This window comes from Stomoxys calcitrans, chromosome 4 (genome assembly GCF_963082655.1).
Source record: "Stomoxys calcitrans chromosome 4, idStoCalc2.1, whole genome shotgun sequence".
Classification (NCBI taxonomy): domain Eukaryota; kingdom Metazoa; phylum Arthropoda; class Insecta; order Diptera; family Muscidae; genus Stomoxys; species Stomoxys calcitrans.
The window spans coordinates 104,745,499-104,760,677 of NC_081555.1; the positions used below are offsets into that span (position 1 = coordinate 104,745,499).

Consider the following 15,179-nt stretch of genomic DNA (forward strand, 5'->3'; position numbering starts at 1 on the left):
TTAATAAAAAAAAAAAAAAAATATTAAAAAAATGGAAACGATGAAAATAGAACAACTTATAAATCTAAGCACATTTTTGTTTTACAAATATAATATATGTGCAAATCTTTGTTAATTAAAAATCACAGAACTAAAAATTACCAAACACAAAAAAAGGGGAACATAAAGCAAAAATAGAAAAACATACAAATATAATAAAAGAATTAAAACATAGACCCTAAGTTTGACCTTAAAAACAAAAACAAACCAAAAATTAATTAACAGGCATAGAACACCTCAAAAAAAAAAGAAAAAAAGAAATGAACTAAAAATTCGCAACATAAGACGAAATATAAAGCAAAAAAAAAAAAAAAAAAGTTTACATATAAAGAAGAATCAAAACTCAAGCAAAACGTTTCACCATTGAAACAAGAAAAACAAAAAAAAAAAAAACAAAACAAGTGTAGACGAATGTTGATTATGGATGTGAAGTTCTGACTAAGCCTTCGTCACACGCCTGGAAGTGCCGTTGATGACCAGATGCCTTCCAAATATAAAAAAAACAACAACAAGAAAATACTCAAAATCTCCTTTAAAAATATTTTTTTTTTTCTTCAAATATATTTATTATACTAAATGTTCCTTTAATTTTGAACACTTTGTTTTTTTTTTGTAACACAATATAAAAAAAAAAAAAAAAAACAACACGATAAATATTATTTCTAAAAGAAAAATGTGTTTTATCATTTATTGCATTTTTTTTTATCTAAAATTGTATACCCAAAGATGTAATCCAAGAGAAGTTAAATTAGAATGAGACAAGAATATTGAAGAAAAAGCAAAGTAAACAAAAAAAAAAAAAAAAAAAAAAAAAAAAAGAAAAGAGAAGTAACAGTTATTGATAAGTGAGACTTGAATCTAAGATTAAAAGAGAACCAGTTTTTTTTTGTTTCTTTTTATTTAAATTCATTAATGTTTATATCATAGCATAAAGGTAATCGAACTAAGAGAGTAATCATCTATTGAATTGACAAAATTATAGCGCTATAACAGCATAGGTGAGTGATTGTGCTCAGAGAGCAAAGCACTTAGATAATAAGAGAAATTTGTATTTATGTAGTTAAATGAATAATATTATCTAGATCTTTTCCTTTTTTTTTGTATTCTCTTTGAACTTTTTAAAAACGATGTTGTATCTGTATGTACCATATCATTGAATTCTATCTAACATCCAAATAAATTTATAGCATGCGACCAAATTTAATTTTTTATGTTCCTTTTGTTTGAGGGCAACGATATGATCATGTTGAGGTAAATTATCTTATTATTGTCAAGGGGGGGTGTTGTGGGGACCGAATTGATTGGCTGTGGAGGGTGTAAATAAACCGGACGGACAATGTTATGAACAGGTAAATGGGAAAATGCTTGATAGGGTACTATCTTACAGTAGGGAGCCGAAGATAGTACAAAGGCTGCTTATTTTGGAAATAGCAGAAGGGGAGGGTGGCTCGACTCAAGCGACGGACTGGTTGACTTGACTTAGTTTCGTTATTTTAATGTAAGTATCCGATTTATGTTTTTTTTTTTATTTCTTGACACGCGAAATTTATGCTTATGACTGAGTGTATTTTATGGTGATGAGAACCCACCCACATCCGACGAGCTACCGCTTTGCCACCGTGTCAACCAAGGCCTTTTGAAATACACAAATTCCATAACAGGAAGTCATTCGGTGGTGGGTATAAAAAAGCTCAATGTTGGAAATTTCAGCGAAAGCGGGAAATAAATAAAGCTTTTATGGGCTTAAGACCCATTATCGGCAGATCGTTGTATATGGCAGCGATATCTAAATATAATCCGATCTGAACCATATTTGGGCCGGATGTCGAGAGGCCTAAAACAACTCACAATTTCAAATTTAAACGAAATCGGTTGCCCAAAAAGTAATTGCGGATTTTTCATATAGTCGGCGTTAACAAATTTTTTCACAGCTTGTGACTCTGTAATTGCATTCTTTCTTCTGACAGTTATCAGCTGTTACTTTTAGCTTGCTTTAGAAAAAAAGTGTAAAAAAAGTATATTTGATTTAAGTTCATTCTAAGTTTTATTATTTACTTTCTTTAAAAAATCCGCAATTACTTTTTGGGCAACCCAATAAATGCAGTTTTTATGGGCTTTTGACCCTTTATCGTCAGATCGGCCTATATGGCGGCTATATCTGAATATAGACCGATCTTAACCATACTTGGTTCGGATATCGGGAGGCTTATAAAAGCTCAATGCTTCAAATTCAGCGAAATCGGGTAATAAATAAAGCTTTTATGGGCTTCAGACCCTTTATCGGCATATATCCTGGTTATATACCATATTAACCGATCTGGGATTAGAATTCTTTAGCCGCCAAAGGGCGCAGTTACTATCCCATTTGGCTGAAACTTTGCATCAAGTGTTGTGTTTTGACTACCAACAACTATGTTATGTATGGTATTAATCGTTTCAGAGACTAATAGGGCTCACATATAAACTGATCTACTGGTTATTCTTTTTGAGACTCTAGAAGGGTGCAATTCATACCCGATTTGGCTAAAATTTTGTACAACGACTTCTTGTATAACCTTAAACATACAGGTTTAATGTAGTCTGAATCGGTCTATAACCTGATATAGCTCCCATATAAACAGATCTCCTGATTCTACTTCTTGAGCCACCATAGAGAGCATTTCTTATCCGATTTGGCTGAAATTTTGCACAATGAATTCGACTTTAGTCTCCAATAGCCAACACAAGTATGGCCACAATCAATTTGGTATAGCTACAATATCATAGCATTTTTATCCATTATCTTTTGTTTGCTTGTAAAGAGATATCGGGGAAAGAACTTGACAAATGCGATCCACGGTGAATTTTAGCACACTTTTTCTTGTTTTTTATTACGTAATACGTTTTATTTTACTTTATTTTATTTTATTTTATTTTTTTTTCATTTTACTTTATTTTATCTTATTTTATTTTTTTTTATTTACTTTATTTTATTTTATTTTATTTTATTTTGTTTTATTTTATTTTATTTTATTTTATTTTATTTTATTTTATTTTATTTTATTTTATTTTATTTTATTTTATTTTATTTTATTTTATTTTATTTTATTTTATTTTATTTTATTTTATTTTATTTTATTTTATTTTATTTTATTTTATTTTATTTTATTTTATTTTATTTTATTTTATTTTATTTTATTTTATTTTATTTTATTTTATTTTATTTTATTTTATTTTATTTTATTTTATTTTATTTTATTTTATTTTATTTTATTTTATTTTGTTTTATTTTATTTTATTTTATTTTATTTTATTTTATTTTATATTAACTTTTCAACTACCCTGTTTAATGTGTGCATTATTTTGCTCCACTGTCTTTGTATATCGGTTATGGCAACAGATACTGTTTCATCTCGTATCACTGAAACTGGTGATTAATCAATGAAGATGTATTTTACTGACACTTTTATAGACCTTTTGGGTTAATTTAAGGACATTACTGTCTATATGTATGTATAGGTGGGCGTTCGTATATAATTACAATTGAGTTTGTGTTAGGCGCAAACGTTTAGCTACTACAACACATTGGAATTTGGCATTATGAAATATGAACTGAAGCAATACTCATCGCTGTAACATTAGCAAGCAAGTGCGGCCCCGCACCAAATCATGCGCATATTCATTGGATCTCATTATGGGTTTGAGTTTTGTGGAGGTTTTGCTTAGACGTCAAAACAAATAATACATCTAATTTTAATAGCATCATAAATCGAGGCCATTATTTATTTGAAGCAAAGCGCAAACACAAGTTGGGAAGAAATTAATATTTACGATGTGTAGAGGGAGAAAGGAGGTGGTAAGAAATATGCTGCAATATTGATAACAAAATGTGGCTAGAACTAAAGGATTACGATAAATTCTTATTTTAAATTTGGTTAAAAGATTTGATATATGACAGGTTTTGAATTGGGTTGAAATACTTGAAGGATGAAGGCCTCAATGAGCTGACAATATCAAATGGAAATTTGTCCATGAATATTCCACTTAGGAACTGGGGCAAACTTCTCACATATCAATGAGTGCTTTTCGATTAGAGCTTAAGCTCAATCATAAGGGACCTCCTTTTTATAGCCGAGTCCGAACGACACCTCTTTGGGACGAAGTCTTTACATGGCTTCTATGCATGGCATAGTTCTTCACAAATGTCGCCAGCATTATGAAGAGATAACCACCGCTGAACATTTTTCTGATGTTCTCGCCAGGATTCGAACACAGACGTTCAGTGTCATAGGCGGACATGCCTATGACACTGAACGTCATAGGCATGTCCTAGGCGGACATGCCTATGACACTGAACTGCACCATGGTGGCAAAAAGTGTTCATATCTGATAATTCAGTTAAAAGTTAAACAGTTTGGAAGTCAAAAAAAAAATTTAACAAAGTGTTTTTTTGCATTTTTGTTTTTGTTCAAAACAAAGTATTTTCGTGGATTTGTCTTATTTGAAAAAACTTACTTAAATACCTTACTTTGTTCTTCTTTGCTTGTAAAGAGGACATATTGTAGATGCGTTGTAAGTGAAATTAAAACAAGATATGTCGACTTAAATTTGTGATATATATACTTCAAAATAGACATTTTTTATTAAAAATTTAAAAAAAAAACCTGTCGAGTTCTCAAATTCCAAAGACCAGATCCCCCATTTGGGTTTATGTCTTTATACACTCCACCATAGGATGGGAGTATACTAAGTTCGTCATTCTATTTGTAACTCCTCGAAACATTCGTCTAAGACCCCATAAAGTATATATATTCTTGATCGTCATGACATTTTAGGTCGATCTAGCCATGTCCGTCTGTCTTTCCGTCCGTCTGTCTGTCGAAAACACGCTAACTTTCGAAGAAGTAAAGCTATCTGCTTGAAATTTAGCACAAATACTTCTTATTAGGGTAGGTCGGTTGGGATGTAAATGGGCTATAACGGTCCAAGTTTCTGGGTTCTTGACTTCTTGAGTCACTAGAGAACGCAATTCTTATCCGTTTTGGCTGAAATTTTGCATGATGTGTTTTGTTATGATTTCCAAAAACTGCGCTAAGTAAGGCTCAAATCTTCCATATAAACCGATCTTGAAACTTGACTACTTGGGCCACTAGAGGGCGCAATTCTTATCCAATTTGGTTGAAATTTGGTACGACGTGTTTCTTTATGACTTCCAACAACTGTGCCAAGTATGGTTTAAATCGGTTTATAACCTGATATAGCTTCCATATAAACCGAATGGACATCTTAGGCCTCTAGAGGGCGCAATTATTATCTGATTTGGCTGAAATTTAGCATGACGTTTTTTTTATAACTTTCAACAAATATACTTAATATGGTTCAAATCGGTCCATAACCTGATCTAGCTGCCATATAAACCGATCTGGGATCTTCACCTCTAGAGGGCGCAATCCCTATCCGATTTAGCTGAAATTTTGCATGACATGTTTTGTTGCGACTTCCAACAACTGTACTAGAAATGGTTCAAATCATTCGATAACCTGATGTGGCTGCCATATAAACCGATCTGCAATCTTGACATCTTGAGCCTTTAGAGAGCGCAATCATTATACGATTTGGCTGAAATTGTGTACAACGGATTTTCCCATGACCTTCAACATACGTGTCAAAAATGGTCTGAATCGGTCTATAGTCTGATACAGCTCCCCTATAAACCGATCTCCCTATTTTACTTTCTGAGGCCCTCAATGGCTTCTACTATGGTCTCCAACATTCAGTTCAATTATCGTCCGAATTGGACCATAACTTGATATAGCTCCAATAGCATACCCTCCCTTTATACCCTCCACCATAGGATGGGGGGTGTACTAATTTCATCACTCCGTTTGTAACACCTCGAAATAAGCGTCTAAGACCCCATAAAGTATATATATATTTTTGATCGTCATGACATTTTAAGTCGATCTAGCCATGTCCGTACGTCTGTCCGTCCGTCCGTCTGTCGAAAGCACGCTAACTTTCGAAGTATTGTACAATAGTACAGCTAGGGGCTTGAAATTTTGCACAAATTCTATCTATTAGTGTAGGTTGGTTGGGATTGTAAATGAGCCAAATCGGTCCATGTTTTGATATAGCTGCCATATAAACCGATCTTTTGTCTTGACTTCTTGAGCTTTTAGAGGGCGCAATTCTTATCCGATTTGGCTGAAGTTTTGCAAGTGGTATTTTGGTATCACGTACAACAACTGTATCAGGTATGTTCTAAATCGGTTCATAACCTGATATAGCTGCCATATAAACCGACCTTGGGTCTTAACATCTAGAGCTGCTAGAGGGCGCAATTCTTATCCAATTTGGCTGAAATTTCGCATGAGGTGTTTTGATATGAATCCCAACATTTGTGTTAAGTATAAACTTATTTAGTCCATATCCTGTAGCCGCCATATAAACCGATCTTCCGAATAGACTTATTGAGCCTCTAGAGGGTGCAATTCCTATCCGATTTGGCTGAACTTTTGCATGACGTGTTTCGTTATGACTTCCAAAAACTCTGCTAAGTATAGTTAAAATCGGTTCATAACCTGATATCATAACATCCATTTAAACCGATCTTGGGTCTTGATTTCTAGAGCTTCTAAAGGGCGCAATTCTTATCCGATTTGCCCGAAATTTTGCATGAAGTGTTTTACTTTGACTTCCAATAACTGTGTTAAGCGTGGTCTTAATCGGTCCGAATCCTGATATAGCCGCCATATAAACCAATCTCCCGATTAGGCTCTAGAGGGCGAAATTCTTATCCAATATGGTTGAAATTTTGCATACTTCGTTTTGGTATGACTTCCAAGAACTGTTCTAAGTATGGTTTTAATCGTTATATAACCTGATATAACTGCAATATAAACCGATCTCCCAGTTTGACTTTTTGAGCCTCTGGAGGGAGCAATTATGACTAGATTTGCCTAAAATTTTGGAGTTGGTGTTTTTCTTTGACTGATGTTTTTCTACTCGAAAAAGTCATTCAAAAAACTTTACAAATGCGATCCATAGTGGAGGGTATATAAGATTCGACCGGCCGAACTTAGCACGCTTTTACTTGGTTTCCTTTATCCTTTGTTTTACTAAAAAGAGATACCGGAAAAAGAACTCGACAAATGCGATCCCTGGTGGAGGGTATATGAGATTCGGCCCGGCCAAATTTTACACGCTTTTGCTTGTTTACTAGTTTTTTTTTCGATTTTCTCCCACTGTGTGGCGTTAGGACAGTAAATCGTATGAAAATACAACGGTTGCGTTGGCTAGGTCATAATGACAGAAGACCAGCACTGTGGTACAAACAAGCAGGGACGAATGAAATGGTGAAAGGCATTTCGAAATTTTGCGTCAGAGATTGGAATACGACTTCTATCTATCACAACGTGATCAATATGGTTCCTCGTGTTTTGATCGGTTGAATATTTTTATGTTGAAATTTGGCGCTACTAACTACCATGTTTTTTGCCGCGGCGAAATCTATCAGCCTCAACCCATTACTGGGCGTTATCTCGTGGAGGGCACACTTTCCGACTGTTGGACCAAAAAATGTCTTCCTTTCCCATCTTGGCATTAAAATCTCCCAGAACGATTTTAATATCATGGGCGGGGCAGCGGTCATATTCTCTCTCTAGGCGCTCGTAGAAAATGTCCTTGGTCTGCTTGTCCTTGTCTTCTGTCGGGGCATGGGCACAAATAAGGCTGATGTTGAAGAATTTGTCTTTTATGCGGATTGTGGGTAGCCTCTCATCCACCTGAGTAAAGCTGGAGACAAGGTGTTGCAGTCACCGACTAACCACAAATCCACAGCCAAATTAATGCCTCATGTTATGGCAGCCATAGCATAGTTCGTTACCGTTTGGTGTTGTAGTGACGCCATTCCCAACGCCATTAACGGTTGATACCCAAAATTTTTAAAAATTTATGAGTTTGCGAAATTTATTCAATGTTTGTTGAAGGACTTATTGTATGGTAATTTTTATTTTAATTGGAAATAAAATATAATTCATTTTCAAACAAAAATATAAATTCAGTTATTTAAAAAGATTTACGAACTCATAAAAATCCATTTCCCAAGAAATTGGGAAATGTCATAAAAACTCAATTTACAATTTTTAACTCGTGCTGGGTAAGAATTCAGGGCCTTATAAATTCTCAAGCGCATCATTGTATTTTATCATTATCAATTTAAGCCTATCAAAATGAAGACATCTTTACTCCAAATGGCTGAAATTAAAAAATTACTCTTGCTTGTAATTTTTTTGAATGTTGCTTCGTCAACACCTCAAAATTATACGGACAGAGATGGTCGACGTTATCTCATAGAGAATGATGATAAGGTAAGCTGGCGTAATTGATTTGAAGTAAATCATAGGCATAACTAAATTTGTTGTCTTAATTTTTAGTATAATTGGCTGGAAGCCTTCGATCAATGTGCAAGAAGACAAATGCAGCTAATTGTGATTGATAATGCAGAAAAAGACAGCGCCTTGGTTGCTCTTTTAAAGTCTGTATTAGGTAAATACTAGTGGTGATAATTATTGAAAGCTGTGGAATCGAGTCTTTTGGTTCAAGTTCGTTCAACTCAAGCAAATTTTGCCCATGAATATTCCACAAAGGAGCAGGGGCAAACTTCTTATCAATGGCCCAATGATAAGGGGCCTTCTTTTTAAGGCATTTTAGTTATTTTTATACCTAACACCACTACTGTGGTACAGGGTATTATAACTTAGTGGATTAGTTTGTAACACCCAAAAGGAAGAGAGATAGACCCATTGATAAGTGTACCGATCGACTCAGAATCACTTTCTGATTCGATTTAGCTATGTCCGTCTGCCTGTCTGTATGTCTGTCCATCTGTCCATGTTAATTTGTGTACAAACTACAGGTCGCAAATTTCACCCGATCGTCTTCAAATTTGTTATGGGCGTGTCTTTCGGCCTAGAGACGAAGCCTATTGAAATTGGAAAAAATCGGTTCGGATTTGGATATAGCTCGCATATATATGTTCGTCCGATTTGCAGTAATAATGCAATAAAATGGTCATTTGTTACCCGATTCTCGCGAAATTTAGCAGGATGGATTTTCTAATGACTCTCAACATTACAGGGAAATTTCATGTAAATTGTTTCGGATTTGGATATAGCTCCCATATTTGGTATGGGCTCCCGAAATTTGGTATGGGCGTGTCTTTCGGTCTAGAGGCTAAGCTTATTGAAATTGGAAAATATCGGTTCAGATTTGGATATAGCTCCCATATATATGTTCGTCCGATTTGCAGTAAAATGGTCATTTGTTAACCAATTTTCTCGAAATTTGGTATGGACGTGTCTTTCGGCCTACAGACGAAGTGTATTGAAATTGGAAAAAATCGGTTCAGATTTGGATATAGCTCCCATATATATGTTCGCCGGATTTGCAATAATACTGCAATAAAATATTAATTTGTTAACCGATTTTCTCGAAATTTGGCAGGAACGATTTTCTTATGACTCCCGACATTACAGGTGATATTCATAAAAATCGGTTCAGATTTGGATATAGCTCCCATATACATGTTCGTCCAATTTGCAGTAATAATGCAATAAAATTGTCATTTGTTACCCGATTCTCGCGAAATTTAGCAGGAAGAATTTTCTAATGACTCTCGACATTACTGGTTAATTTCATTTCGGTTCAGTATTAGTTATAGCTCCCATATATATGTTCATCAGATTTTGGGTAATTTGCAATAATGTTGTCATTTGTCAACCGTAGTTATTACAGTTTGAACATATTTTTGTTCGCCGAGGTCCATCAAAAATGGTTCAGAATTGGATATAGCTCCCACATTGTACTTATAGGGTAGGTGTAGGGTATTATACAGTCGGCACCGCCCGACTTTTGCCCTTCCTTACTGGATTTAATATTTCGGTGTTACGTAGGTTGTATAACAAGTGCAATATGCTATACATGTTCTGCATTTATTATACCCTCCATCACAGGATGAGGATATACTAATTTCGTCATTCTGTTTGTAACTCCTCGTAATATTCGTCTAAGACCCCATAAAGTAAATAAATTCTTTATCGTCTTAACATTTTAAGTCGAACTAGTCATGTCCGTCCGCCTGTCCGTCCGTCTGTCCGTCCGTCTGTCCGTCCGTCTGTCTGTCAAAAGCACTCTTACATTCGAAATAGTAAAGCTATCTGCTTGAAATTTAGCTCAAATAATTCCTATTAGTGTAGGTCGGTTGGGATTGTAAATGGGCTATATCGGTCCACGTCTTGATATAGCTGCCATATAAACCGATCTGGTGTCTTGACTTCTTGAGCCTCTAGAGGGCGCAATTCTTGTCCGATTTGGCTGAAATTTTGCATGAGGTGTTTTGTTATGACTTTCAACAACTGTGCTAAGAATCGGTTCATAACCTGATACAGCTGCCATATTAACCGATCTGGGGTCTTGACTTCTTGAGCCTGTAGAGGACGCAATTCTCGTCCGATTTGATTGAAATATTGCTTCACGTGTTTTTTATGACTTCCAACAACTGTATTAAGAATGGTTCAAATCGGTCCATAACCTGATATAGCTACCATATAAACCGATATGAGATCTTGACTTCTTGAGCGTCAAGAGGGCGCAATTCTCGTCCGATTTTGCTGAAATATTGCATGACATGTTTTGTTATGACTTCCAAAAATTGTAGTAAGAATGGTTCAAATCCGTTCATAACCTGATATAGGTGCCATATAAACTGATCTGGGGTCTTGACTTCTTGAGCCTCTAGAGGGCGCAATTCTTCTCCGATTGGAAAGAAGTTTTGCACGACGTTTTTTGTTATGATATCCAGTAACTGTGCCAAGTATGGTTCAAATCGGTCATACCATATAAACCGATCTGGGGTCTTGACTTCTTGAGCCTCTAGAGGGCGCAATTCTCGTCCGATTTGGCTGAAATATTGCATGACATGTTTTGTTATGACTTCCAACAACTGTAGTAAGAATGGCTTAAATCGGTCAATAACCTGATATATCTACCATATAAACCGATCAGGGGTCTTGACTTCTTGAGTCTCTAGAGTGCGCAATTCCTATCCGATTTGGCTGAAATTTTGCACGACGTGTTTTGTTATGACTTCCAACAACTGTTTTAAGAATAGTTCAAATAGGTCCATAACCTGATATAGCTGCCATACAAACTGATGTGGGGTCTTGAATTCTTGAGCCACTAGAGGACGCAATTCTTATCCGATTGGAAAGAAATTTTGCACGACCTGTTTTGTTATGATATCCGAATCGGTTTATAGCCTAATACAGCTCCCCTATAAACCGATCTCCCTATTTTCTTTCTTCAGTCCCCAAAGTGTGCAATTCTTACTAGACTTGGCTGAAATTTTACATTATGACTTCTACTATGGTCTGCAATATTCAGTTCAATTATGGTGCGAAAGGAACCATAACTTGATATTGTTCCAATAACATAGCAATTATTTTCTTATATCATTTGTTTGCCTAAATAGAGATATCGTGGCAAGAGCTCGACAAATGCGATCTATGGTGGAGGGTATATAAAATTCGGCCCGGCCGAATTAGCACGCTTTTACTTGTTTTATTATATCTTGGATTTCCCGTTCCACCCTAATACATGCACAATCTTGTTTCTTTATTTGTTTATTTACCCTGAAATTACTAATTAATGCTCAATGCAACACCATTTCCAGGTAACGCTCGTCAAATGTGGATTGGCCATCACGATGAGTTCAGCAGCTACCGGGCAACAACTCATCTACGGTTCCTGGGCTCCCAACAGTCCCAACAATGCAGCGTCAAAGGAACACTGTGTACAACTCATAACCAATGAATACAAATGGGATGATGCCCAATGTGAACAAAGATATGGTTTCATATGTGAAGAGCATTATCTTATCAACAAAAGTGATGATAATTTTAGTCATAAACGAGATGCCATAAATCACAAAAATTCTGAAATTATATCGCAGTTTGAGATCACTCAGTCCAAAGTGAAAAAATCCATTGTGGCTGCTGGAAATGTTTCAGAGCAACAAATTGATGAATATTCAAAATTCACAGAAGAAAATTTGAAAAGTTTTGAGAAATCTTTAAAAGCTGTTTTCTTGAGTAAACCCCATCTTCGAGTGATATGGGCTGATATTGGCGAATCCATACTCGAGCTACATTTGAAATTACAGCAGAAGCAGGTTAATCTAGCTGATGAAGCCGTTGAAAAATTAACTGAAGTCAACTCGAATCTTGCAGATATTGTGGACAAAACAAATAATGAGTTTTATTCAAAATTAAAGCAAAGCAAATATGAAGTGGCAGAGATTTTGGAATGAAAAGAGTACAAAAGTAGGATTATTTATAAATAAAACACCATCTGCACTTTATATGTAAAATGTTAAGAAAAAAATCTATCTATAAATGGCTTAAAAACTAAATAAAAATTTATTCAAACAGTTAAAGCTAAAAAATTTTCCTAAAATGAAAACTCAAAAAATTCGACACTTAAATAAATCTTAACTGAAAATTAAGATTTTTAAGTTCGAGAAAATCTATACTTTAGACGTAACATGTTAAAAATAAAATCTGTTTATAAAAGGTTTAAAAACAATTAAGAGCGTGCTAAGTTTGAACGGGCCGAATCCTATAAACCCTCCTCCACCATGGATCGCATTTGTCGAGATCTTTTCACGACATCTCTTTCTAGGCAAACAACGAATATTGAATAAGAACTGTTATGCTATTAGAGCTACATCAAGTTATGGTCCGATAGGACCATAAATGAATGCCGAACATTGTAGAAGTCATTGTGTAATATTTCAGTTCATTTGGATAAGAATTGCGCCTTGTAGGGGCTCAAGAAGCAAAATCGGGAGTTAGGTTTATATTGGAGCTGTATCAATCTATTGATCGATTCAGACCATATTAGACACGTATGTTGAAGGTCATAAGAGAAGCCGTTGCTCAAAATTTCTGCCAAATCGGATGAGTATTGCGACCTGTTGAAGCTCAAGAAGTCAAGATCCCATATCGGTTTATATGGCAGCTATATCAGTTTATGTACTGATTTCCGCCATACTTGGCACTGTTGTTGGAAGTCATAACAAAACACCTCATGCAAAATTTGAGCCAAATCGGATAGGAATTCCTTCCTGTAGAGGCTCAAGAAGTCAAGACCCAAGATCGGTTTAAATGGCTGCTATATCAGGTTATGGACCGATTTGAACCATTCTCAATACAGTTGTTGGAAGTCATAACAAAACACCTCATGCAAAATTTCAGCCAAATCGGATAAGAATTGCGCCCTCTAGAGGTTCAAGAAGTCAAGACCCAAGATCGGTTTATATGGCAGCTATATCAAAACATGGACCGACTTGGCCCATTTACAATACCAACCGACCTACACTAATAAAAAGTATTTGAGAAAAATTTTAAGCGGCTAGCCTTACACCTTCGAAAGTTAGCGTGCTTTCGACAGACAGACGGACGGACGGATGCACGGAAGGACAGACGGACGAACATGGCTAGATCGACTTAAAATAACATGACAATCAAAAATATATATACTTTATGAGGTCTTAGACGCATATGTCGAGGTATTACAAACAGAATGACGAAATTAGTATACCCACATCCTATGGTCACGATTTAAGGCCCATTTCCCTCTAGGACGCATAGTTTAGGAGATACAGCCATTTTAAGTTTTCCAAGTGAAATTTCGATTTTTAAGGGATTTTCGATGAAATTCTGAATTTTTCAATGGAGTCACGAATTAAGGCCCATTTCCCTCTAGGACGCATAGTTTAGGAGATACAGCCATTTTAAGTTTTCAAAGTGAAATTTTGATTTTTAATGGATTTTCGATGATATTCTGAATTTTTCAATGGAGTCACGAATTAAGGCCCATTTCCCTCTACGACGCATAGTTTAGGAGACACAGCCATTTTAAGTTTTCCAAGGGAAATTTCGACTTTTAAGGGATTTTCGATGAAATTCTGAATTTTTCAATGGAGTCACGATTTAAGGCCCATTTCCCTCTACGACGCATAGTTTAGGGGATACAGCCATTTAAAGTTTTCCAAGAGAAATTTCGATTTTTTGGGGATTTTTGATGAAATTCTGAATTTTTCGATAGAGTTATGAATTAAGGCCCATTTCCCTCTAGGACCCATAGTTTAGGAGATACAGCCATTTAAAGTTTTCCAAGAGAAATTTCGATTTTTTGGGGATTTTTGATGAAATTCTGAATTTTTCGATAGAGTTATGAATTAAGGCCCATTTCCCTCTAGGACCCATAGTTTAGGAGATACAGCCATTTTTAGGTTTCCAAGTGAAATTTCGATTTTTAATGGATTTTCGATGAAATTCTGAACTTTTTAATAAAGTCACGAATTAAGGCCCATTTCCCTCTAGGACGCATAGTTTAGGAGATACAGCCATTTTAAGTTTTCAAAGTGAAATTTTGATTTTTAATGGATTTTCGATGATATTCTGAATTTTTCAATGGAGTCACGAATTAAGGCCCATTTCCCTCTACGACGCATAGTTTAGGAGATACAGCCATTTTAAGTTTTCCAAGGGAAATTTCGACTTTTAAGGGATTTTCGATGAAATTCTGAATTTTTTATGAATTAAAGTCCATTTCGCTCTAGGGTGCATAGTTTAGGAGATACAGCCATTTAAAGTTAAGAAGATACAGGCATTTTAAGTTTTCCAAGTGAAATTTCGATTTTTTTAGGATTTTCGATGAAATTCTGAACTTTTCAAGTGAAATTTAGATTTTTAATGGATTTTCGGAGTCACGAATTTAGGCCCATTTCCCTCTAGGACGCATAGTTTATGAGATACAGATATTTTAAGTTTTCCAAGTGAAATTTTGACTTTTTAGGGATTTTCGATAAAACTCTGAATTTTTCAATACAGCCATTTTGAGTTTTCCAAGTGAAATTTCGATTTTTAATGGATTTTCGATGTAATTCTGAATTTTTTGATGGTGTCACGAATTAAGGCCCATTTCCCTCTAGGACGCATAGTTTAGAAGATACAGGCATTTTAAGTTTTCCAAGTGAAATTTCGATTTTTTAGGGATTTTCGATGAAATTCTGAATTTTTTCAATACACCCATTTTGA

The 15,179-nt window shown here is 35.1% G+C and overlaps 1 protein-coding gene across 1 annotated transcript; it reads left to right on the forward strand.

Moving 5' to 3' along the window:
- Positions 1–11,782: 11,782 nt before the first annotated feature.
- Positions 11,783–12,385, forward strand: LOC106090601 (lectin subunit alpha-like). Its single transcript, XM_013256844.2, has one exon. The coding sequence runs from the start codon at positions 11,783–11,785 to the stop codon at positions 12,383–12,385; it is 603 nt and encodes a 200-aa protein (XP_013112298.2).
- The last annotated feature ends 2,794 nt before the right edge of the window (positions 12,386–15,179 follow it).